We start from the raw sequence: 25,507 nt of genomic DNA, 5'->3' as shown, positions 1-25,507 counted from the left end.
CGGATCACATTCATCATTTATGATTTAATTTAGAGTTTTGATATTTTCTGAGGTCCGATATTCTAATTGTACTGTAACACCACCTCTATGCATGCAAGATGTTACACTGAGGGAGTTCACAGAATTTTTATTTCACACATACTGGAATTAAAATAAACTTCACAAGCCTGTTTTTCCCTTTTTCCTTCTTGTTTAATTTCTCTACATGTGTATACAGTATTTAGTCCACACAAACAAAAGTAATCAATATCCAAAACCAAGCAGTCATTGAATGTAAACAGTCTATGTAAATTATATAGATGGTTGGGTGAATGTTGCGTAGATGGATTTGAGTGCGATGCAATAAGATCCACTTTCTCTCACTGGGAAAACGGTAGTATGAGGAATTTAAGAGTCACTGACCGTCATTCCAAGTGTACACATATAGTTCATTTGCCAATGAGAAGCATAAAGAACGTTGAAACCAAATCATTGCAGTCCATTGAAAGCACCAACACCTCATCTGAACATCTCTAGGACAACAGGGGCATGTTTCAGTAAGGAGGTTCAAACAACTCGGAGTTTAAACTTGAACTCTGAGTTGATTTACTAAAAGATTAAAAACTCTGAGTTTTCGGTTTCAGAATAGCTGATCTGAGCTGGGTCAATCAACTTTGAGTAGACCAACTCAGAGTTAAGCGCGCACATCGTGACTATAAAAAGGCATTATCAATGGAGCGCAGATATTACGAGTGACCTTGGCAACATAGTAAAAAAAGAGATCACCATTTCTTTCTCCGGCTGAACTTGATCTGCTCATGCAAAGTTATAGCAAATATGAGTGTATATATTTAAAAAGAAGCAACCATCAGTGAAACAGAGACAGTTAGCGTGGGAAAACAGCTGCTCAAGTTAATGCGTAATTTTTAATTTTAAGTATTTAAACATTTCAGTATAATAAAATAAGTAATGTAATGTGTGACGTTTATACTTTTTTCCTAAACTTTTATACACTTTTATAAGTTTTAATAGATTTAACAGTGCACTTGTGTGTCTGCCTTTTTATTGATCAAGTGATAGAGGTTGATATAACATTAAGAAGGTAAGCAGTAATAAAATAGTTTTTAGACAGAATAATAATCCCATTAATCTAGTAACAGTGTATGTCGAAAAAGGACAAGCCTCATACGTGACTTTGTTCTGTGTGTGACAAAAATGTAGGCAATAGCTGTGTTTCCATCAAAATATATAACATAAATTTGTGCAAAACTGGAATAACGCCTAAAAGATGTGAATAAATAAGCATTTCCATCCAACAAGTCAAAGGGAACAAAATAGTCACTTCCTAATTAACTTGCACCAAATATCAACAGTAAAAACAGAATTTATTGAGGTAGAAGAAGCTGCGTCAATGATTTTTTTATTTAATTAATGTACTTGCGCCTCAGAAGACAATTCACACACAATGAACACGTGGGGGCGTTTGAAGCCAGACACGGAGATCTTGACGCGCTCCAGACGCTCGGAGGTAATTAATAATATACACTAAGACTGAAACAGTTTAGGCATTTTAGAATGACTAAAACAACATTTAAGATGTTCTGCAGTGTGCTCAGTCTGCTGGTTTGTCAATTCACACACATTTTTATCATCATCTCTAACAAACCTTTTTTTAATGTTCATACTGTAATTTGTTATGTGCACTTCATAGTTTATGTGCATCTTATCAAATAAAAGTTTAACCTACTCAGTTATGCACATGTTTTATTATGCATATTTTAAAAAGTTATGTGAATCATGACGTTTCCATCAATCGTTTTTATGCACATCTCCAAAATGAGCTCTAAAATAGGTGTGTGGAAACGTAAGGCTAAGGCGAGAAATACCGCTTCATCTTTAAAAAGGGAAGGAGACCGACAGAAACTCTGAGTTTAGAGAATAAAACCTGCTCCGGACCAGGTTAGATTCACAGAGTAAGTTACCACAGTAACTGACTCTGAGGTAAAGTTATCTTTCTTTTAGAAACAGGCTTGACTTACCCTGATTTCTCGAGTTTAACAAACCTGCCATTTTGAAACGGAAAACCCAGAGTTTCTCTCATTTCAGGGTTAAAATACTCTGAGATTTCACTTAACCTCCTTTCTGAAACAGGCCACTGGTCCTGTCTACATAAGAAATTAACATAGGGCAAATCACAACCAACCATTGAAAATACTTTCAAACTTAAAACGTATTCAATACTCACATTTGAGCAGCAACAATAATGTTCTCAAAACAATCAGAACCGGAGTGGGTCGGTAGCCTCAGTTCACCATGTGGTTCCCTCTACCAAACACGACTCACTTGCTCTATGGTGAGCTGGAATATGTCCAGTTCTCACTCCCCTCTAGTGCAACCTAGTGGCCTGTAGTAATATTGCAACCAGTGCTTCTCGCATCACAAGAAACTAAAACAACAATTAAAGCATGTAACGTTTGTTCGTTACAGTACGTTCAATAGGGACCAACATCGCTCAGAGTTCCACGCCCCGGGTTTGTGCATCTTCTCACGGACAATATGTCGGCACTCTGAAAATAGTCAGAGGATGCAGGATTAACTATATTTGAATAAGCTGGTCCCATTAATGCTTACCTAGTGTGCTCTAATCAGAAGGTAACATAAGGGTCAAGAAGGGGGGTTTAGGTGGAAGGAGAAGGGTGACTTCTTCGCATTACCCCCTGCTGTAGAGTAGCTCTGTTTCTCCAGCCTGTGTTAGCATTGTCAACAGTGATTTGAATAGAACAGTTGAACAGTTGGTTTCTTCATCACTTCTCAGATTAGAAAATGCATTGGAACATTGCATCTTGTTTCATGAAATTCCATTACAGTTCTCAGGGTCTGATATTTTGGATCCTTACAGTTCGCTCATTCAGAGAAAACATTACAATGATCTACATTTTGTTAAGTTTGTTTTGGGTGATCTCATCTGTATGTGTGAGTGACAATGCTCATGAATAATTCACACCTGAGAGACAACAGACACTCCCCCACTCACCCATCAAGAGCAGTGTACAGCAATGTCCATCTGCAGAAGCTAGCCCAAACTCAATGCTTGTTGTGTTACTGCTGTGTGACCATGTAAACACTCTGGGTGAACAATATACAGTGCTCAGCATATATAAGTACACCCCTCACTAATCTCTCTTTTACATTCATATTTTAATAGGAAGCTCTACAGTATTATATTCGTGGATATACAATAGATTAGCCAAATCTGGAGCTCATCTAACAAAATAACTCATGATAACGGTGTAAAAGCAAGTATAACCACATCTATGTGCTATAGAAAAATATTAAATACAAAATTAAAAAGAGGGAAAATCAAGAGAAGCAAAACTATGGAAAAAATAGCTGAAATTTTGTAGGGTTTTTGCAATATTTACCTTGAATTTAATTGTATTATGTTATATTATTATTATTATTATGTTATTATATTATATTATCTTTTAATTTTGGATTATGTTTGGTGCCTGAAATATGATGTTCATAAATAAATCTGTTTAATAAATGTGTCCTGTTTAAATGCAGCAGAATACACTGCTTATATTGACTGAGAAATGGAGGAAAGTCTTGGTTTTCAGAATGGGCTGTCCTCCATTATGCTGAGCGCTGTATGTGACTTATACAGCCGCACATATAATATATATTTGAAATGGTGTAAAACGTGTTCGCCAAACTCTCTTGTGCATTAATCCAGCATTTAATAATCATTTCTGAATGAGTCTGAGACACTGAAGAAGAGGAATGACAAACGCTTTAAACACAAGAATAAATCAGATTTAAACATAAAAAACAATTACTGTAAATCTAAATCATATTTGAAGAGCTTTAATATAGATTTCACTAATAGTTGCAGTCTCAGTTCACTGTTTGAAAACTTTACCAGGTTGTGTCTGTCTGTGGGTGTCAACATTCAACATCACTTTCTGTGTGAACAGCCCTTAAATATTACCAGATGTGGAGCCCAAATGTGCTGGGGTAATATTTTGCTTATATTGATATGAACTTCTACAGATGATGTCGAGTCGTTGTTGAGTGTGTGTGTGTGTGTGTGTTTGCTGATGCAAGGGTTCCATCAATAAGGAAAGCTAATCAGGATGTGTGTGTTCATTACTGCTGTTGACATGAGCAGAAACAGCAGTCAGCATCTTCACAACACAAAGAGATGTGTGATTGTCCAACTGTGTGATGTGGACTATTGCTGTGTTTGTAGATTGTCTGGCTGTATGGTGACAGAGGAAGGCTGTGGTTTTCTGTCTTCAGCTCTGACTTTAAACCCCTCACACCTGAGAGAGCTGGATCTGAGCTTCAATCATCCAGGAGATTCAGGAGTCAAGCTGCTCTCTGAACAACTGGAGGATCCAAACTACACACTGGACAAACTCAAGTATGTGGAGCAGCACTGCCTTTGTTTATTGTGAATACAGATACTTTGATACTTCACTCCTCTTCTAGTGTCCAGATATTAATCAAAGCAGTTAAATATGTCAGTGCACTGGGGCAGTTCTCACATTAAGCGTGATATTATATCTCATATTAACACTGTACAGTTTCAGCATTGTAGTTGAGCAGTGAAACTTGTTCTCTACATTTCTGCTGAAGAACTGTACAGTATCAGGTCAGAGATGTGTGTGTACTGTTCTCCAAATATGTCCTGTGTATACTTTAACAGCAAGTTAAACTCTCCCTCATGAACTTCACAGACACAGAATGTGCTTTATCACACTTAAATAAGGGCCGAGTAAAACTATAAACAGGAAGAAAATAAACAATATCAATTTACATTCACAATGTGGACATAACAAAGATGTTTCTGGCAAATATCTCACATATGTTGTAATCTGGCTCTTTTCTGCTTAACATGAACACAAAATATCAGGCAATAAAAGTGATCAGCAGACAGTGATGCTGGTTCTGATATAGTCCAGTGACAATCACATGTTGAACAAACTCAAATAAAGCAAATGACAAAAAACTCCTAAACTAATCCTTTATAACTGAAGTATTATGAACAATAAACAGAACACAAACCCACCAAGCTTCCAAAGGGCGAGGAGGACTGCAGATTGGTCTGGATTCACTGCTCTCCAACTTAGCAATGTTTGGAGATGATGAAGAGGCATTTGACAGAAGATGAAGATCTCCATCATATTTCAAGTCATTTAACACTGAATTCTGCTTTATTATTGTGCTGCGCTTTTGTCAATTGATCATTGAATGAATCCTTCAGTCTTTATATCTGTCTGTTTCTGTGTTTCCATTCTGTTTTCTGTTTCCACATCTGATCTAAAAGCTCTGTGTGTCATTCAGAAGCTGATTTGACAGCTCCACACACACTCATGTTGTTTTACTGCAGTTATTAATGCACTGAGATCATCAGCCAATCACAATCCAGCATTCAGCACACACTCCACATGTCTTATTGTGTGTATGTGTGTGTGTGTGCGTGAGTGCGTGTGTGTGTGTGTGTTAAGCTGATGTTTGTGTACTGACTGAATGTCAATCTGTGTGTGTTTACAGTCTGGATCATGGAGGACACACGAGGATTACAGCAGGACCACGCAAATGTAGGACTACACACACACACACACACACACACACACACACACACACACACACTCTTACACACTCTCTCAAACACACACACACCCCTGTACATGATTACACAATCAGACACACACACATGCTCCCTTCTGTCTCTCACTCTCACACGTACACGCTCACACACAATCAGACATACACACTCACTCTCACACACACATGCTCACGCGCACACGCACACACCCTTTCTCTCTCACACGCATAGGCTTACACACTATCAGACATATACACACACTCGCACACAAGCATGGCCCTCTCTCACACACAGATATACACACTCGCTCTCACACACATACACACTTCCTCTCTCTCTCACGCTCACACACACACAGCAGTGAACACATGCACACACACACACCCTCTCTCTCTCACACACACACACACATACTCCCCCTTCTCTCTCTCACTCTCTCACACACAACACACATGCCCGCATGCACGCACACATACTCACATACACTCCCTCTCACATACACACACACACACACACACACACACACACACACACAGCTGTGGTTGTAAATGTGTGTGTTCTTGTGTTCAGATGGCTGTTTCCTCACTCTGGATCCAAACACAGCACACACTCAACTCATTCTGTCTGAGGAGAACAGAGAGGTGAAGCGTGTGGAGGAGAATCAGCCGTATCCTGATCATCCAGACAGATTTGATTATCCTCAGGTGTTGTGCAGAGAGAGTGTGTGTGGACGCTGCTACTGGGAGATTGACTGGAGTGGAGATGATGGTGTGTTTATATCAGTGTCATATAAGAGCATCAGGAGGAAGGGAGAAGGTGTTGAGTGTTGGTTTGGATTTAATGCTCAGTCCTGGAGTTTGATCTGCTCTTCCTCCAGTTTCAAATTCAGGCACAATAACACACGCACTGCTCTCCCAGTGAAGGTGCTCAGCAGGAGAATAGGAGTGTTTGTGGATCACAGTGCAGGAACTCTGATCTTCTACAACATCTATAGAGACACAATGAGCCTCATCCACTCAGTCCAGACCACATTCACTGAGCCGCTCTGTGCTGGGTTTATTGTTTATCCTGGATCATCAGTGAAACTAAGCTGAAGACTGACGAGAGATTTACCCAGAATCCTCTGTGTGTGACATAGAAAGAGTGTGTGTGTGTGTGTGTGTGTGACATAGAAAGAGAGAGATTGAGTGTGTGTGTGTGACAGAGAGAGTGTGTGTGTGCGTGCGTGCATGTTTACTGCTGTGTGTGTGTGACAGAAAAAGAAATAGTTAGTGTGTGTGTGTGTGTGTGAGAGAGAGAGAGAGACAGAGTGTGTGTGCGTGCATGTTCACTGCTTTGTGTTTGTGTGTGTGTGCGTGTGTGTGTGTGTGACAGAAAGAGAGTTTGTGTGTGTGTGACATAGACTGTGTGTGTGCGCATGTTTACTGCTGTGCATTTGTGTGTGTGTGTGTGTGTGAGAGAGAGAGAGAGAGAGAAAGAGAGAGAGAGAAAGCGAGCATGTGTGTGTGTGTGATAGAGAGAGAGCGTGTGTGTGTGCGTGCATGCATGTGCTCACTGCTCTGTGTGTGTGTGCCTGTGAGTACATGAGTTCACTACTGTGTGTGTATGTGTGTGTGTGTGTGTGTGTGCATGTTCACTACTGTTTACCTGTGTGTGTGTGTGTGTGTGTGTGTGTGTGCGTGTTCACTGCTGTGTGTGTGTGTGAAACATAGAAAGAGAGAGATTGAGTGTGTGTGTGTGACAGAGAGTGTGTGTGTGTGTGCGTGCTCATGTTCACTGCTGTTTACGTGTGTGTGTGTGCGTGCGTGCGTGCATGTTCACTGCTGTGTGTGTGCGTGTGTGTGCGCGTGTGTGTGACAGAAAGAGAGTTTGTGTGTGTGTGACATAGAAAGAGAGTGTGTGTGCGCGCATGTTTACTGCTGTGCGTTTGTGTGTGCGTGCGTGCGCGGGTGTGTGTGTGTGTGTGTGTAAGAGAAAGAGAGAGAGCGAGCATGAGTGTGTAATAGAGAGAGCGTGTGTGTGTGTGTGTCTATGTGTGCATACATGCATGTGTGTGTGTGTGTGTGTTTACCTGTGTTTGTGTAAAAAAAAAAAATGACTGTGTGTGTGTGTGCGCACGTGCATGCATGTGTTCACTGCTCTGTGTGTGTGTGTGTGTGAAAGAGAGAGTCTGGATGAATGTGTGTGTGTGTGTGCGTGCGAGAGAGTGTGTGTGCGTGTGTGATAGACTGTAAATGTAACTGTAAAATATAAAAGTTTAGGCAAAAATAGTGCACCCCAAATTATTTTTTTTAAATCTTTCTTTTAGTTTTATATTTAAAAAGACCTCAATAATACTTGTGTTCTGTTACATAAACTGAAGTGTGTTCGGCAAGATGCCTGTAGAGGGCGCATTACACTAGCGCAATGAGGAAGTTATGTTCTGGTCAAAGGGCAAAGCTATTAAAGAAAGCCCCAGAACGCAGCAGATCCTAATCTGTGTGTCTTGCATCTTTCTTACAGTTACTGGCTCTCATACTTCACTGTCTGAGGCTGGTAACACGTGCATGGGTGTGTGTGTGTGTGTTTGTGTCTAGTGCGTGAGTGTGTTTGAGTAAAAAACTGTGTGTGTGTGTGTGCGTGTGTGTGTGCGTGTGTGTGTGCATGTATGTGTTTACTGCTCTGTGTGTGTTTGTGTGTGTGTGTGTGTGAGAGAGAGAGAGAAAGAGTGTGTGTGTGTGCGCGTGTGTGTGACAGAAAGAGAGTTTGTGTGTGTGTGACAGAAAGAGAGTGTGTGTGTGTGTGTGTGCGCGCATGTTTACTGCTGTGCGTTTGTGTCTGTGTGTGTAAGACTTTTGACTTTTCACAACACCTTTAATGAACATTAAAATTATTTGAATACACCATCCAAAAAAAATTAAAATTATTGTATATTTTTTACATAAATACTTTTTTTTTTTTTTTAAACTACAAACATTTACCAATTAAACACCAATTTTCCTGAATCACACACAGTCACCAAAACACCTCCAATACCCCATTTCCATTCAAAATACAGAATATTATTGACATGTTTGTAATATGTATGTTCAATCACCACTCGCGACTCTACTAAGGATTTAAACAGAGTAATTATGTTTACATTTTCACCAGAATTTTTACATTGATGAGATTTTAGGATCACAAGCTTAGCTTGTTCAATTAAGAAATTGATAAGTGTGCATTTTTGCTGACAAGATTTCTTGTATCTGCAACCAAAAATGAATAGACTATTTGAAAAAATAAAGCCTAATCTTGCAATCATATTCTCTAATAGTTCAAGCAATGGTTTAAGTCTGACACATTCACAGAACATATGGAGGACATTGTCGAGAGTGTTACAAAATGGACATGCTGGTTGAACAGTCTCATTAATCTTAGACACAAACGAATTTGAGGCTATAATGCAATGTAGTATTCTCCACTGAATGTCCCCACATCTTTTGGAGGTAGGAGGCTTATAAAATAATCTCCAAGATGGATGGATATCAGTGGAAACAGAAAGCCAAGCTCTCCATTTAGTGTCAGGTCTTTGCAACAGTTGACCCAATTGTGAAATTTTCACACACATGTGGTATAAAACCTTTTTCTCAATGCAATTAAAATCCAATGCACCATATCCTTTCAGCAATTTTGTCTGGTTATTCTCATCAGATTCCCAATCTTTAAAAATAACTTTAAGTACAGGAAAAGACTGTGGGATAAATCCACTCCGTATAACATTATTAATAAAATCAGTAAAACTATGTGGAAAAGCTGCTTTAATATTCTTCATTAGATCTTCTACGATTCTTAATGAATTTATCCCAGTTTGACTGGCAATTATATGTGCAGGTTTCCATTGGCCACCATTTAAATCAATCAGATCGATGACTTTTGTTAAGCCAGCATTCATACATTTAGTAATTAAGGAGGATGGCACATTGTCTAACTGAAAAAGTGGATTAAAGAAAAGAGGCTCTAACACACCATAATGGTCATCTTCATTTCTCAAAATTTTAAAACAACTCCAAAACTTAATCAATCCCACATAAAACCTAAAAGGTAATGACTGCACTTTCTCCAGGAGATTCTTCTGCATTAAAAACAACTGTTTTTCTAGACCGAACCCACCAATTTTCCCACCAATGACCCAATACAACCCAAGGCGCAGGTTCAGAGTTGTACAAAAGCTTTTGTAGTGATTGTAGCCTCATTGCCAAGATTTTGGACTCTAGGTGTATTAGCCCTTGACCACCCTCTGCCACAGGTAGATAAAGGACACCTGGAGGAAGCCAATGGTAGCCATCCCAAAAAAAATTAACAAATGCCTTTTGTACTCTAGAAAGTAATTCTTTTGGTGGATCCAAAACAGTGAATTTGTGCCATAACATAGAAGCTGCTAAATTATTAATGACCAGACATCTCCCCCTAAACGAGAGGTGTGGAAGAATCCATCTCCACTTAAGAATTCTTAAAATTACCTTATCTGCTAACCCTTGCCAGTTCTTATCTGTATATTCATTTGTCCCAAAATATATTCCAAGTATTCTGAACCCATCTCTGGCCCAGCTACATTGCTGAGGTCAACTAGGAGGTCCTGCATCCTGCCAGTCACCCAACAATAAGGATGTACATTTCTCCCAATTAATACGTGCTGATGAGGCTTGCTGATATGCATTTAAAGAGGAAGTTAAAATTGAGACATCTTTTGAGTCTTTTATAACTATTGTTGTATCGTCAGCATAGGCTGTAAGTTTGACTGAAGGGTTATTAGGAATATTAAACCCTCTCAGTTGCCTCCTGAGTGATATTAACAAAGGTTCAATAGAAATCGCATATAAAAGGCCAGAATGAGAACACCCTTGCCGTATTCCTCTAGTTACAGGAAAAGGTCTGGTTAATGAGCAATTTATCTTTAGCATGCTAAAAATTCTTTTGTACTACATCTTAACGAGAGACACAAAATAAGGGCCAAAACCAAAAGTGTTTTAAATAAATACTGATGATCAACTCTATCAAAAGCCTTTTTTTTGATCCAAGGAAAGGAAATGTCTATGTTGTGCATTTTTGCCACAGTATTCATATCTCTTATCAAAAATAGATAATCAAAAATTGTCCTTTTCGGAACACAAAAAGTTTGGTCCATGTGAATAACTGAGGCCATATATTGCTTAAGTCTATTGGTCAGAGATTTTGATCATATTTTAAAATCAACACATATTAGTGATACTGGCCGCCAGTTCTTTAAACATCCAAGGTCTCCTTTTTTTGGGATCAAAGTCAGAATAGCCCTTCTACTGCTCAGAGGAAGAGTGCCTTGATGAATGCATTCAAGAAACACTTCATACATGTCCTGACCCAATAGTTCCCAGAACGCCTTAAAAATTTCACTGTAAGTCCATCCAGACCAGGTGACTTCCCTGAACACATTTCTTGGACGGCTTGCGAAAGTTCTCCAAAAGTCAAAGGCTTATCCAAGTCATTTTGTTCTTCTCCTGATCATTTTGATACCTCCTTTAACATTGAATTGACTGCTGTGTCGTCACATAGCTCTGAACAATATAAATCCTCATAAAATAAAAGGGCATAAGATTGAATCTCCCATTGATCCATTATCACGCCCCCTCCTGGAACTTTCAGCTGATGAAGACTTTTCTGTTCTCTTGGGTTTTTTTTCAAGGCCAATAAAGAAAGATGTGGGAGCATCCATATCATTCTGTTGTGCAAACCTGGTCCTCAGAAAGGCATCCTTTCCTCTTTCTTCCAATAGATTTTTTGAAAGAAGTTTATCATTTGCAACAGAGTCAGTAAAAGTTGAGTTGTTGGTACAGTCACTGCTTTGTCCTAGTATAGCTTGTTCGATGGACTTCATTCTTGTTTTGAGCATTCCAGCATTATGTGCTGTGTACTGCTGACAAAAAGACTTAATTTGTGTTTTTCCAACATCCCACCATGAACTCAGTGACTGAAAATGACTTATCTCCTCTCTCCAAGCTTTCCAGAAAAGATTGAAAGAGTGAATAAAAGTGCAGTCCTGCAATAAACTATTATTAAAACGCCAATGTGATTTAAAAGGCTTAGAAAGAGAGACTGATACAACAACTGATACATAGTGATGATCAGACAAAAAGGATGGTGCAATCGAGCTATTTAAAAACCTACCTCTAGTGCCCTTTTCAACATAAAACCGATCAAGCCTTGCCCCTGACAAATTATTTAAATTATTTTTTTAACCATGTGTACTGACTGACTCCAGGAAAAGCTTCCCTCCACACATCAACTAACTTATGTTCATTAATTTTTTTTTTTAAACTTTCAGCAGAAGAATTGAGGTTCATTGTGATTTCTGTCATGATGTGAATCAATAGTGCAATTAAAATCCCCTCCAAGTACAATCATATTCCCCCGAGGACACTGTAATATGGCATCAGAAAGTATTTTAAAGAAAGAAACACCGTCATGACCAACAGTTGGTGCATATATATTAATAAAAGAGAAATAGGCATCTCCTATGACAATATCCGCCCTCAATATCCGACCGGGTATTATTTCTATTGAATTTGATTGCATACTGACATATGGGGAAAAAAGAAAGGCAACACCAGCACTTAGGTTTGTGCTATGGCTTAGTAAACATTTCCTTTCCACCCACTATGCCACTGCGCCTGATTTTGTTGGTCTGTATGCGTTTCTTGCAAGAAAATAACATCAGCCTTTTTAAGCCGCAAATAGTCAAATAAAGCAACTCTCTTTTTAGTGCTCCGACAACCATTAACATTAAATGTCGCAATGTTAAAGGTTGTCATGGCAAAAAGAATGCAAAAAACAAAATATATAATCTTACACATTAGTCCTGTTTGTTTGTTTTTTTCAATCCAAATTATCAATCATTTTTTAACAGTAGTGACATGTTTCCTTAATCAGAATCTTTTAAGTTTATCAAGCTCATCCAATGATGCTTTTCTCATTGCTACAGCACAGGATTCCACAAACAGTTGTAAATCTGGGAAATACTTCTCTAGTTTTGGCCTTCGTTGATTAAAGGTTTCATCAAGAAAACTGTTGAGTTCTTGTACTGTGTAATAAGATGGCTTTATTTGCGAACTGCGCCTTTTTTCAACACGAATTTCTTTTAAATTGTCATCAACAAGATCCATTGCATATGATTCGTCACTATCGTAATTAATGTCAATGGACTGAGCCTCACCACTCTCGGACAGTTGATCAGCTTCAGCCAGTACCATGCCATCAGTCTCTCGCGAGTCGCGAGGCTTCCCGACTACCCCGAGCCTGTTCAGCTCTGCGGGGTGCTCTGATTCATCGCTGTTTCCAGCAGCAGCGGTTCCACCGCTCGCCGCGCTGCGCACTTCAGCGCATACTTCAGTGTTCACCAAACACTCTCCTGCAGTCTCATTCGCTGCATCAACTTTCAGATTTTCATCGTCTTTTGACAATGAATCTGATTCAGCCCGTTGGTCAGTTTTATTACTGACATTTTGGTTTTCATTTTCCGTGTCAACTTGCTCCGCGATTGCGGTCGGCTCAGTCTCATTTACATTTTGGTTTGTCATCTTATTATTTGTACATCTTAATTTCGTATGACCATAAACCCCACAGGAGAAGCATTTCATTGACTCTGTGCTGATAAAAATTGTGTAATCTTTACCGGCCAGAGTCAATTTCGCAGAGATGTCCAAGTGTTGGAATTCAGCATTCAAAATGATAGCAGTTTGGCGTCTAAAGGACATAATGTGTTTTAAGTGAAGTTTATTCATAAACTAATTTCGAGAGGATCACGTGCTTATGATTTATCACGTCCAGTCTCGTATTTGCTAATCACTAATCTTCCAATCATATGAGCCCTAAGGCATCATAAATAGCCTCAGTTTTCAGTTCACTTTATCTTCGTTTGGAAGAAGCAGCTTCACTGTAGCTAGCTCCGTTGAAAAAACAACTCTAAACCAGCATGGACAACCAAAGCAGCTACAAGCTACAATCATCAGGATCTCTGTTTGGAAGAACGCTCTGCTCTGCTCATCAACTACAAAGCTACAAAAGCTACAAGCACTACAAAAGCTTCAATCTACACGCTTCAATCTACAAGCTTCAAGCTACTATCTACAATATACAATCTAAAAGCTTCAATCTACAAGCTACAATATACAAGCTACAGCAACAACAACAACTATTACTACCATTTCAAACAACTACAACTCCAACAATTTCATCAACAGCTTAAACAACAACACCAAAACCTTCCACTTCAAAGAGCCTCCACAACGCATCTGCTGTGTCTTCAACCTTTATTTCCCAGCAAGATAACAGCCAAAACTCCAAAGCTATTGCAAAAACTGAACCTTTACCTTCTCCATAAAGTTAACCTCCACTCCACAGCTGCCCTGTCCTGACCTATTCATGCATCTCTAAGGACCGAGCTGTCCCGGGAGAAGCTTGCTAATATACAGAATTGGACTCAAGGCCTTCTGGGCGTTCAAAGCATTTGCAGACCTGGACAGATTTGTCCAGCCCATCACCCCCTTGTGCTGCAAAAGGGATTCATTCTCCCTATGAGCTATCAACCAAGGCTGAACCTGGACGGGGGCGTCCCGCGAGTCACTTTTAACACTCAAGGCAGGGATAGTTTGTCCCAATTGGAACGTAGCCAAGGCAGAACCTGGACGAGGGCATCCCACGTGACACTTTTAACACACAAGTTAGGGCTAATCTGTCCCAATCGGAACGTAGCCAAGGCAGGACCTGGACGCAGCAGGCATACAGCGTTGAACTAAGAAGACAGGGCTCATTTTTGTCCCCACTGAATTTACTTTTACCACACAGATAATAAATAAAAGGAATAATGAAGACACTGAACACCATTTGACCGTTAAGTTGTACAATATTTATTCAGGACGATTCAGAGTCTTCTGTTTGTTCGAGCGGGCGAGCGCCCTGGCTTTTCCCCCTGGCAGGGCGCCATGGCAGCGTCCTCCTGCTGGTTCCCTCCTGGAAAAGAGACACATAAAGGGCAGTTAGCCAATGCCACACGTTCTGCTGTCCACGCCAAAGAGAATGTGATTTTTACCAGGGGAGAGACGGAAGTCTCTGTCCTCTTGCGCCCTTTCCGCGGGGGGCTTTCAGTGCCCGCTGCCTCCCCATCCTCCTCCTCCTCCTCCTCCTCCTCCTCCACCAGGGCCCTTTCAAAGAGTCTGCGGCGCTCGCGTGCTTGGAGAGGTCCGAGGTGAAGTGCGTAGAACTTGTCTGAGGTTGAAGTGTCATGGCACATGAATTGCGCCACCTTGCGGCGATCCTCTGAAGAGTGTGCATTCTTTGCCTGCGTCGGAGAGAGACAGAAGCTTGATTAGGATCGAAGCCGCCGCTGGTAGTTACAGGGGCGTCACAATGCCTACTCACATGGGTCGCGATCGCAGTGCGTACGTCAGTAAAGGTGGGTTTGCCTGGAAGGCCCATACTGAGCCAAGCAGACTGAAAGTACTTGTTCAGGGTCCGACAAGGACTGGCTCTGGAAGTGAAAAAGAAATAGGTAGCCTGGCTCCCTCCGGGGAGACCAGCCCGCAGCGCCAAAAACCTGCGGAACCAGCTGTATTCCTCCCTGTTTAGGGACAGCTGAGCCGCCCCAAAGGCTCTGTTTGTTTTGTGAGTGGTAATCTGCCATCAGAGAACAAGCAGTGAGTGAGTGAGTGAGTGAGTGAGTGAGAGAGCATGCTACTGGTGACCCCCACCTTACTTACGCCATACTCACGTTAATGACATAAGCAGACTCGTCGGGGCTTCTGGAGGCCTCTTCAACCTCCTGGATTGTGAGATTCTGGAAGACTCCACAGCGGTGCCCAGAGATGGAGGTTAGGTAGCCAGTCAGAAAGCCATAGAAGCGCCACTGTTGCCTAGTGCTTGGGTTGGATTCGAGGCTATCTGGTGAAGGACATTAGACAGATTAGACCACCGACGGTTCTATTTCCTTTCTGGGTCACCAACAGCTCTTGGCTGCTGGTGACTTGTTCTCCGGGGCGCCAGCAGCTCAAACAACAGCTGCTGGTGGCCCGGAGAGGAATTGTGCGTTTCTTCTTCAGGGGCACCAGCATTGTGCGTTTCTTCTTCAGGGGCACCAGCAGTTCATGGACTGCTGGTGCCCCTGAAGAAGAAACGCACAATTCCTCTCCGGGCCACCAGCAGCTGTTGGTTCATCCAGCCACGTCGGTCTGCCCCCCTTCCCCCCCGAATGAGTCCCATTCGCGGGGGAGAGGGGCAGACAGACGTGGCTGGATGAACCAAGGGCTGTTGGTGCCCCGGAAGAACGAACAGGGGGAATCGCTGGAACGGCGGAAGGGCTCTTCCTCCCAGCGGTCCGGTGACAGCGCACCAGGCTGGCCTTGGGGATCAGTCGGCTTTCCTTCGCCTGCTTGGTCCTTACCTCGTGCACGACGACACGCCGGCGTATGCCGCGGATGAGGGCTCTGACCTCCCTTCGAATCAGAACCAGAGCCGTGCTGGAGAGCTGACAGGCGGCCGGCGGCGTCTCCGAGAGGTAGTCTAGGAACTGAGCCACGTTCTTCAGGTAGTGCTGCCTGGTGGGCTCTGCCATGCGCGTCTGACCTAGCCGGGCGGCCCACGCTCGGATTCGGGCTGGTTGGTTGAGGAAAAGGAAGTCCCCTGGCTCCGCGGTGCCCCTGGCCATGTAACCAAGGAAGGCTTTGATTCTCCCCAGCTTCGAAGTGACGTTGTTCCGCAGGCGGGGGGTGGGCTCGCTGCCCAGTTGGTACCCTTCGAACTTCCCCAAGAGAAGGTCTGTGGAACGAGCACAACCAAGAGTCAACTTCCCCGAAGCCACACACCCAGCAGAGCGACAGTGACGTGCCTGAAATATACTCAACTCAGCGCGGGGACGTGGTCCGGGAACGGGTAGGGTTCCAAAGCCTCCGGAGGCTCGGGGGGCGTCGGACCTCCGGCCGCCCCTCGCCCGGGAGGCGGTGGTGCAGGAGGCGACCTGGTTCTCCTGGCCCTCTTCCTCCTCCTTCTCCCCCCTTCTCCCTTCCTTAGCTCCCGGTAGAGGCGTGTGATTTGGAGCAGGGTGGACCGCATCTTGGTAACCTGTTTCCCCAGGTCCGTGAGCTGAGCCTGTATGCGCTCGGTGGCGCGCCTGCAGCCGCGGTCGGCGCACGGGCGGCCGGCCTCTGGGTCCTCCGAGTCCCGCTCCCCCTCGGAGGACGATGCTAGCTGGGACACGACGGGGATTGCAGGCTGGGTGGACCGCAGCCACTGCAACTCCCGAGCTACTTTCCGGCGTTTCGCCCTCCCCATAGCCTCTTTCCTTCCCGAGGTCGAGAGCTCCGCGTGCTGCCTCAAGTGCCTGTCTAGGCGGGCTGGCGTCCGGCGACAGCCCGGGACCGGGCACGGTGTCTTCCGCGTGTCCACGCGGCCGGCGGCCAGCGCGAGCAGCAGCCGCTTCTCGTCCGAGTTGGCCACCTTGTGAACGGCCGTCAGGTGAGGCGCAAGCTGGCTGTAGACGTTGAAGCATAGGGCACATTCAGCCATGACCGTGCTAGAGCCAATGCAGAGGGGGAAAGGGGCCCGCACGCCACGTGCGGCGGTTAATAAGCGGCCGGAGGCGGCGTCCACTTCCACGTCATGACGTTGGTGGACCCGTATTTCTTAAAGGGGAAGGACACTCCCCCGCACCAGGAGGTGTAAGCCGATGCCCTACAGAGATCCATTCGGTTCAAGCCTTCTTTTGTTGCGACTTCTCAAGTAGGGGGGAGAGGGGTGTCCACCTCACTCCCTTCCCCCCTTTTCAAAGGAACCAGAGGGGGTGTCCCGTTAAACAATTCACCCCACCGCCCCTTCATCGTTGCCCCGGTCAGCGGTTCGACACCTCTCTCTCTCTTGTCACGACTCGAGTTGGGGAAGGGGTGTCCCACCTCACTCCCTATCCCCCCTTCATTTTGCTGTTCTGGCCAGCGGGAGCTTTTCCACAGCCATTCACGTTCACTTTTTCCACCCCAAAAAGGGGATTGATTGTTTGAGCCCCATCGGGGGGGGGGGACAGCTCCACACGCGCCAGCCGCGGGAGCTTTTGTGACCTGCTACAACCAACATGGGATACGCACCAACCATCGAAAGGGGGGTCCAGACAACCCGTAACCCCGGCACCACTGACCCTGGCACGTTTCACCTCGCCGGAGTCCACTAGCTTCCCCTCCCAACCAACCACCCTCACTCCCCCCGGGAGCACGGTAGGCGGGGTGGGGGTCAGCCGGGAGCCAGCAAGGATAAACCCAGGGGTTGGGCGGCGTTGCGGGCGGACAGACGGGATCCAGACGCACACACTCGGGCGGGGGGTAGAATCGAAGCCCACACCAGCTCGTTCCCTACGCTGCCCCTGGGGCCTCGATTCACCACGCCGGGTGACTCGACCGAACCCACCGAACATCCCCCAGCCCTCGCAGGGCGAGGGGCGTGGGGCGTGGGCACGGGCCGAGTATCAGCGCGGGGGAAACGGAGTCCAGGGGGGCGGGCTGGCGGGCGGGCTGAGCAGCAGACAAGCTCTGGGTCATTTAGCCAGACGGGCCATCTGGGTCCTTTACCCACAGATCGGGGCGGGAAGGGGGGGCGCTGTGTGCGGAGGGACACCCCCACGCCTCCCTGATAGAGCGCCCAGGACGGGGAGGATCTGCCACACCCATAGAGGCCGACCCCATTGGTGCTTCGGGGGGCCTGGGTGGGGGCCTAGCCCCTGGGGCGCCACACTAGCTCCTATCGATCAGTCACCGTGGGGTCTGGCGACTGGACTGTCAGAGACTAAGTCCATATTTCTTCGCCTTCCCCGAAAACCTGATGGCAGGTCAGAGATTGTGGGTGTCCGGCAAAAACCTCCAGGCGCGGGACGTCCCGACAAGCAGGCCGGGAAGGGTGGTCTCCCGTCGGGCATGGTTTGGTGGGCTCGGGCCTGGGTCTAACCAACGCCCCGGTGAGCGCCAGGCATAACGTATTCCTGTTGGACCTTTGATGCTAGATGCGTAAAGATGTGCCGCTGGTGAACCATTGATGGAGCCGCTGGTGAACCATTGATGGGGCCTCTGAGATCCAGCGGTGGGGGGGCCTGTGCCCTGCGCGCTCTGCCCGAGGTACACACACCCTTCTTGGGGAGCGAGCCCAACCCCTCTCCCTGGCCTGGGGCCTCTGAGATCCAGCGGTGGGGGGGGCCTGTGCCCTGCGCGCTCTGCCCGAGGTACACACACCCTTCTTGGGGAGCGAGCCCAGCCCCTCTCCCTGGCCTGGGGCCTCTGAGATCCAGCGGTGGGGGGGCCTGTGCCCTGCGCGCTCTGCCCGAGGTACACACACCCTTCTTGGGGAGCGAGCCCAACCCCTCTCCCTGGCCTGGGGCCTCTGAGATCCAGCGGTGGGGGGGGGCCTGTGCCCTGCGCGCTCTGCCCGAGGTACACACACCCTTCTTGGGGAGCGAGCCCAGCCCCTCTCCCTGGCCTGGGGCCTCTGAGATCCAGCGGTGGGGGGGCCTGTGCCCTGCGCGCTCTGCCCGAGGTACACACACCCTTCTTGGGGAGCGAGCCCAGCCCCTCTCCCTGGCCTGGGGCCTCTGAGATCCAGCGGTGGGGGGGCCTGTGCCCTGCGCGCTCTGCCCGAGGTACACACACCCTTCTTGGGGAGCGAGCCCAGCCCCTCTCCCTGGCCTGGGGCCTCTGAGATCCAGCGGTGGGGGGGCCTGTGCCCTGCGCGCTCTGCCCGAGGTACACACACCCTCCGGCGGCAAGCGCTGGTTTCAAAGGACCCCCTAGATTTGCACCTAATCACCAGCCGTGCCCGGGCACCCCACTATTAAGCCCGGGGACACTAACTCCTCCAAACCGCATGGATCAGACAGACGTGCTGCTGGTGACCCAACTGGCCAAGACGTACCGCTGGTGACCCAATCGGTCTTTGGGTTTGTGAATGGGTCACCACCGGCCCTGGGCTCGTGTATGGGGCACCAGCCGCACGTCGTTCTAGCCTCCGTCAGCGATGGGGTCTTATGTTTGCTGCGGGGTGACGGACGCTGGGAGACGGGTTAGCAGCTCAGACATGGACCCTTGACTCCCGTGGACCCCCTGACTCCCATGGTGTTCAGACCACTGGCCTTGCCCGGGTTTGAACGCTTGTTTTGGGTTAGCTTTGCTGGCCAACGAGGCCTGGGTCCTTGGAAGGACCAGGGCAGCAGTGCGCACTTGGTTTGCCCGGATTTGAACGCTTGTTTTGGGTTAGCTTTGCTGGCCAAGAGGCCTGGGTCCTTGGTAGGACCAGGGCAGCAGCGCCCACCTGGTTTGCCCGGATTTGAACGCTTGTTTTGGGTTAGCTTTGCTGGCCAAGAGGCCTGGATCCTTGGAAGGACCAGGGCAGCAGTGCGCATTTGGTTTGCCCGGATTTGAACGCTTGTTTTGGGTTAGCTTTGCTGGCCAAGAGGCCTGGGTCCTTGGAAGGACCAGGGCAGCAGTGCGCATTTGGTTTGCCCGGATTTGAACGTTTGTTTTGGGTTAGCTTTGCTGGCCAAGAGGCCTGGATCCTTGGAAGGACCAGGGCAGCAGTGCGCATTTGGTTTGCCCGGATTTGAACGCTTGTTTTGGGTTAGCTTTGCTGGCCAAGAGGCCTGGATCCTTGGAAGGACCAGGGCAGCAGTGCGCATTTGGTTTGCCCGGATTTGAACGCTTGTTTTTGGGTTAGCTTTGCTGGCCAAGAGGCCTGGATCCTTGGAAGGACCAGGGCAGCAGTGCGCATTTGGTTTGCCCGGATTTGAACGCTTGTTTTGGGTTAGCTTTGCTGGCCAAGAGGCCTGGGTCCTTGGAAGGACCAGGGCAGCAGTGCGCATTTGGTTTGCCCGGATTTGAACGCTTGTTTTGGGTTAGCTTGGAAGGACCAGGGCAGCAGTGCGCATTTGGTTTGCCCGGATTTGAACGCTTGTTTTGGGTTAGCTTTGCTGGCCAAGAGGCCTGGGTCCTTGGTAGGACCAGGGCAGCAGCGCCCACCTGGTTTGCCCGGGTTTGAACGCTTGTTTTGGGGCAACGGGGCCCTCGTTAGACCCCTGGTTCGTTCAACCGCGAAATCGAAAATTGCACTAAGTCCTTCATTTGAGTCTGTTATCGAAAACTCGACGGCAGGTCAGCGAAACCCAGGGACGCGCTACCACCCCCTCCAGGCGCGGGTCATGCCGGAGAGAGTGGTCTCTTTCCGGGCATGGCTTGGTGAGCTTTCCCCCTGGTCCAACCAACGCCCCCGGTGAGCGCACTTAGGTCTCAGCTGGTGCGTAAATGGTGCCGCTGGTGAACCATTGGCCTCCGAGGCTTCATGTCACGCGCGCTCTGCCCAATACACCCTCACTTATCCCGGGCAAGCACTGATCACCAAAGACCCCCCCCCTGGCTCTTTCTGACCCATCGCTTACCGTTGGTGACCCAAATAGGCCTTTGCGCGCGGTGGCCTGCCATGGACCCCTGACTCCCATGGTGTTCAGACCACTGGCCTTGCCCGGGTTTGAACGCTTGTTTTGGGTTAGCTTTGCTGGCCAAGAGGCCTGGATCCTTGGAAGGACCAGGGCAGCAGTGCGCATTTGGTTTGCCCGGATTTGAACGCTTGTTTTGGGTTAGCTTTGCTGGCCAAGAGGCCTGGGTAATTGGTAGGACCAGGGCAGCAGCGCCCACCTGGTTTGCCCGGATTTGAACGCTTGTTTTGGGTTAGCTTTGCTGGCCAAGAGGCCTGGATCCTTGGAAGGACCAGGGCAGCAGTGCGCATTTGGTTTGCCCGGATTTGAACGCTTGTTTTTGGGTTAGCTTTGCTGGCCAAGAGGCCTGGATCCTTGGAAGGACCAGGGCAGCAGTGCGCATTTGGTTTGCCCGGATTTGAACGCTTGTTTTGGGTTAGCTTTGCTGGCCAAGAGGCCTGGATCCTTGGAAGGACCAGGGCAGCCCTGCGCATTTGGTTTGCCCGGATTTGAACGCTTGTTTTTGGGTTAGCTTTGCTGGCCAAGAGGCCTGGATCCTTGGAAGGACCAGGGCAGCAGTGCGCATTTGGTTTGCCCGGATTTGAACGCTTGTTTTGGGTTAGCTTTGCTGGCCAAGAGGCCTGGATCCTTGGAAGGACCAGGGCAGCAGTGCGCATTTGGTTTGCCCGGATTTGAACGCTTGTTTTGGGTTAGCTTTGCTGGCCAAGAGGCCTGGATCCTTGGAAGGACCAGGGCAGCAGTGCGCATTTGGTTTGCCCGGATTTGAACGCTTGTTTTGGGTTAGCTTTGCTGGCCAAGAGGCCTGGGTCCTTGGAAGGACCAGGGCAGCAGTGCGCATTTGGTTTGCCCGGATTTGAACGCTTGTTTTGGGTTAGCTTTGCTGGCCAGGAGGCCTGGGTCCTTGGTAGGACCAGGGCAGCAGCGCCCACCTGGTTTGCCCAGGTTTGAACGCTTGTTTTGGGGCAACGGGGCCCTCGTTAGACCCCTGGTTCGTTCAACCGCGAAATCGAAAATTGCACTAAGTCCTTCATTTGAGTCTGTTATCGAAAACTCGACGGCAGGTCAGCGAAACCCAGGGACGCGCTACCACCCCCTCCAGGCGCGGGTCATGCCGGAGAGAGTGGTCTCTTTCCGGGCATGGCTTGGTGAGCTTTCCCCCTGGTCCAACCAACGCCCCCGGTGAGCGCACTTAGGTCTCAGCTGGTGCGTAAATGGTGCCGCTGGTGAACCATTGGCCTCCGAGGCTTCATGTCACGCGCTCTCTGCCCAATACACCCTCACTTATCCCGGGCAAGCACTGATCACCAAAGACCCCCCCCCTGGCTCTTTCTGACCCATCGCTTACCGTTGGTGACCCAAATAGGCCTTTGCGCGCGGTGGCCTGCCATGGACCCCTGACTCCCATGGTGTTCAGACCACTGGCCTTGCCCGGGTTTGAACGCTTGTTTTGGGTTAGCTTTGCTGGCCAAGAGGCCTGGATCCTTGGAAGGACCAGGGCAGCAGTGCGCATTTGGTTTGCCCGGATTTGAACGCTTGTTTTGGGTTAGCTTTGCTGGCCAAGAGGCCTGGGTCCTTGGTAGGACCAGGGCAGCAGCGCCCACCTGGTTTGCCCGGATTTGAACGCTTGTTTTGGGTTAGCTTTGCTGGCCAAGAGGCCTGGATCCTTGGAAGGACCAGGGCAGCAGTGCGCATTTGGTTTGCCCGGATTTGAACGCTTGTTTTTGGGTTAGCTTTGCTGGCCAAGAGGCCTGGATCCTTGGAAGGACCAGGGCAGCAGTGCGCATTTGGTTTGCCCGGATTTGAACGCTTGTTTTGGGTTAGCTTTGCTGGCCAAGAGGCCTGGGTCCTTGGAAGGACCAGGGCAGCAGTGCGCATTTGGTTTGCCCGGATTTGAACGCTTGTTTTGGGTTAGCTTTGCTGGCCAAGAGGCCTGGATCCTTGGAAGGACCAGGGCAGCAGTGCGCATTTGGTTTGCCCGGATTTGAACGCTTGTTTTTGGGTTAGCTTTGCTGGCCAAGAGGCCTGGGTCCTTGGAAGGACCAGGGCAGCAGTGCGCATTTGGTTTGCCCGGATTTGAACGCTTGTTTTGGGTTAGCTTTGCTGGCCAAGAGGCCTGGGTCCTTGGTAGGACCAGGGCAGCAGCGCCCACCTGGTTTGCCCGGGTTTGAACGCTTGTTTTGGGGCAACGGGGCCCTCGTTAGACCCCTGGTTCGTTCAACCGCGAAATCGAAAATTGCACTAAGTCCTTCATTTGAGTCTGTTATCGAAAACTCGACGGCAGGTCAGCGAAACCCAGGGACGCGCTACCCCCCCTCCAGGCGCGGGTCATGCCGGAGAGAGTGGTCTCTATCCGGGCATGGCTTGGTGGGCTCTCCCCCTGGTCCAACCAACGCCCCCGGTGAGCTCATCCATAGCGTTTGCCAGCGGTCGTTCTAAAGACCCCCCCCGCTAGAGACCCACCATCCCCCAAATGAGTGTTAGTTGTTTCAAACAGCAAAAAAATAAAATCAATGCATTTCGTTTTCAAAATGATTTTTTTTTTTTACTTTCTCACGAAGGTGAAAAACTCTGATGCATGCAATCTCAGCATTGTCAAAATGAAAATCAAGCAAAAAGAGAGAGAGAGACAGAGTGCATGCGCGAGACGACTCATATCTCCTTGGTGACGAATCTTCATTGACTGCAGATTCCAGCAGTAAGAGCAGACTGTGAAGGTTTAGTAGCACATTTTTATCCTAAAGTATTGCTGTGCACACAACATAATGAGTGACACATACTTAAAAAAGAGGATAAACTGTTGGTGCGCGTCTCGCTGGCGCATCTGTGACCAAGACAGAACGTGTTTGTTTGAGATGTTGTTTGAGATGTAAGCTTCAGCTTACATGTTTTTCATGTTTGTTAACCATTTATTAATATGATTTACCATTAACAAAGCATTTGTTGGTGTAATTAATAACCTTATTGTAGTGTACACTCAGCATTATCTAATGTTACATTTGTTCATTAATGGTTCTTGTAAGCACTAAGGTGTTAACTAATTTATTAATTAACACTGTAACAGACGTTAATAAGAGTTATCTTACATTTCTTCATGTTTAAGGATCACTTTATTTCTATTGTTTATGGGGGACTTTTATTTTGACAAGAAATCGTTTTTTCAGAGCTAAAAAGTTATGATGAGAGAACAGTATGGATAGCGGACATTTCATGACGGTTTAACAGAGCTCGTGTTAAAAAGGACGGTTTGTAAGTTTATTTCTCGCTGCCAAATATGTTGAGCTTCTTTAAAGGAAGTGGAGCAGATGACGTAGGCTCAACGTAGCCATTGTGTAACGAAACGATAGCTCGCATCACCACATTAATATTCACGAGAAGTATTACGAGCTGTTACGACAGACACAATCATCGTGACAACACAGCTACGTTTTACTTGAATTATTCATGATTCAGTGACCGAAGCACTACGCTGAGCTTACGGTGACCTTACCTCATCATCCAAGATCATGACGGTGGAGTAACGCACACGGAAGTGCGTTAAGAAATACAAACCGAAAGCAGCAAAATACAAAGCAACAGAGTTTTGCTGCTGTTTAATGTCGTTCATCATGGGTAACACTTTACAATAACAGCATGAATAATGATGTATTAATATGTAAACTAAACACAGTGGTGGTAAGAGTACAAAAAATTGTACTCAATTACAAGTACTGTTACATTGCTGAAATTGTACTCAATTACAAGTAAAAGTACTGGTGTTAAAAAGTACTCAAGTAAAAGTACAAATTACTCTTCGTAAAAACTACTCAAATTACAAAATTACAAATTACTTTTTTAGCTTGGCGGTATTGGTGGAATTATCCATAAATGCGGAGTCAGACAAGATCCAGGCAGTAAAACACATTTTACATAACACATTTAAAGATACTATAAACACTTTTAAAACTGTGTAAACAGCATTAATTATAGATAATAATTATAGAGCACCTATAGAGGAAACCCACGCCAACATGGGGAAAACATGCAAACTCCACACAGAAACACCAACTGACTCAGCCAGGGCTTGAACCAACAAACTTTTTACTTTTACTTTTTTCTTTTTACTATAACAGAAATATGCACAAATGCACGACTTTTTATCATTTCAACTGATGCCTCTTTTATCTGTACGATCAATAGATGATGTAATAAATAAAAAAAACACTTGCAAATTATGGAGAAACTTTGTTAATTACCTAATTCGCGAACTGAACCGTCAGAAACCACAGAACAACACTGCCTAGTGCCTAAACATATTATTAATAAATATAATATTGTCAGGGTTCTGCCACTTTGGTCTTGTAAATTCTTGTTTTGGTGGCAGAGCTCTGACACTTCTCATGTCGGGTCCTGTTTCTGTCTCTGTGTGAGCGCGC

The 25,507-nt window shown here is 46.6% G+C and overlaps 3 protein-coding genes across 5 annotated transcripts in view; 1 reads left to right on the top strand and 2 right to left on the bottom strand.

Moving 5' to 3' along the window:
- si:dkey-82i20.1 overlaps positions 1-9,228 on the top strand; it is a 62,273-nt gene extending 53,045 nt beyond the window's left edge. For both annotated transcript variants that reach the window (XM_073948136.1, XM_073948137.1), the window contains 3 exons: positions 4,232-4,405; positions 5,539-5,585; positions 6,164-9,228. In XM_073948136.1, coding sequence (XP_073804237.1) covers positions 4,232-4,405; positions 5,539-5,585; positions 6,164-6,687 — 745 coding nt within the window. In that variant the 3' untranslated portion in view covers positions 6,688-9,228. The remainder of the gene's footprint in view (positions 1-4,231; positions 4,406-5,538; positions 5,586-6,163) is intronic.
- The window catches only part of LOC137491103 (uncharacterized), a 1,183,352-nt gene that overhangs the window by 548,114 nt on the left and 609,731 nt on the right, over positions 1-25,507 (bottom strand). The window lies entirely within an intron of this gene.
- Positions 14,470-17,126, bottom strand: LOC141381534 (uncharacterized). The gene is made up of 5 exons (XM_073946763.1): positions 15,881-17,126; positions 15,354-15,523; positions 15,005-15,259; positions 14,676-14,924; positions 14,470-14,596 (listed from the first exon to the last, which is right to left on the bottom strand). The coding sequence occupies exons 1-5, from the start codon at positions 17,124-17,126 to the stop codon at positions 14,498-14,500; spliced, it is 2,019 nt and encodes a 672-aa protein (XP_073802864.1). The 3' UTR covers positions 14,470-14,497.

The sequence above is a fragment of the Danio rerio genome, chromosome 4 (assembly GCF_049306965.1).
Source record: "Danio rerio strain Tuebingen ecotype United States chromosome 4, GRCz12tu, whole genome shotgun sequence".
NCBI lineage: Eukaryota > Metazoa > Chordata > Actinopteri > Cypriniformes > Danionidae > Danio > Danio rerio.
The sequence above is the reverse complement of the archived record's forward strand: the minus strand, read 5'-3'. Positions and strand labels throughout refer to the sequence as shown.

Coding starts and splice junctions, on each gene's coding strand:
- LOC141381534 (XM_073946763.1), bottom strand. CDS start 17,126: ATGCTTCAACGTCTACAGCCAGCTTGCGCCTCACCTGACGGCCGTTCA. Junction 14,925..15,004: donor GCACTGCGATCGCGACCCAT/GTGAGTAGGCAT, acceptor TCTCCGACGCAG/GCAAAGAATGCACACTCTTC. Junction 14,597..14,675: donor AGACTTCCGTCTCTCCCCTG/GTAAAAATCACA, acceptor TCTCTTTTCCAG/GAGGGAACCAGCAGGAGGAC.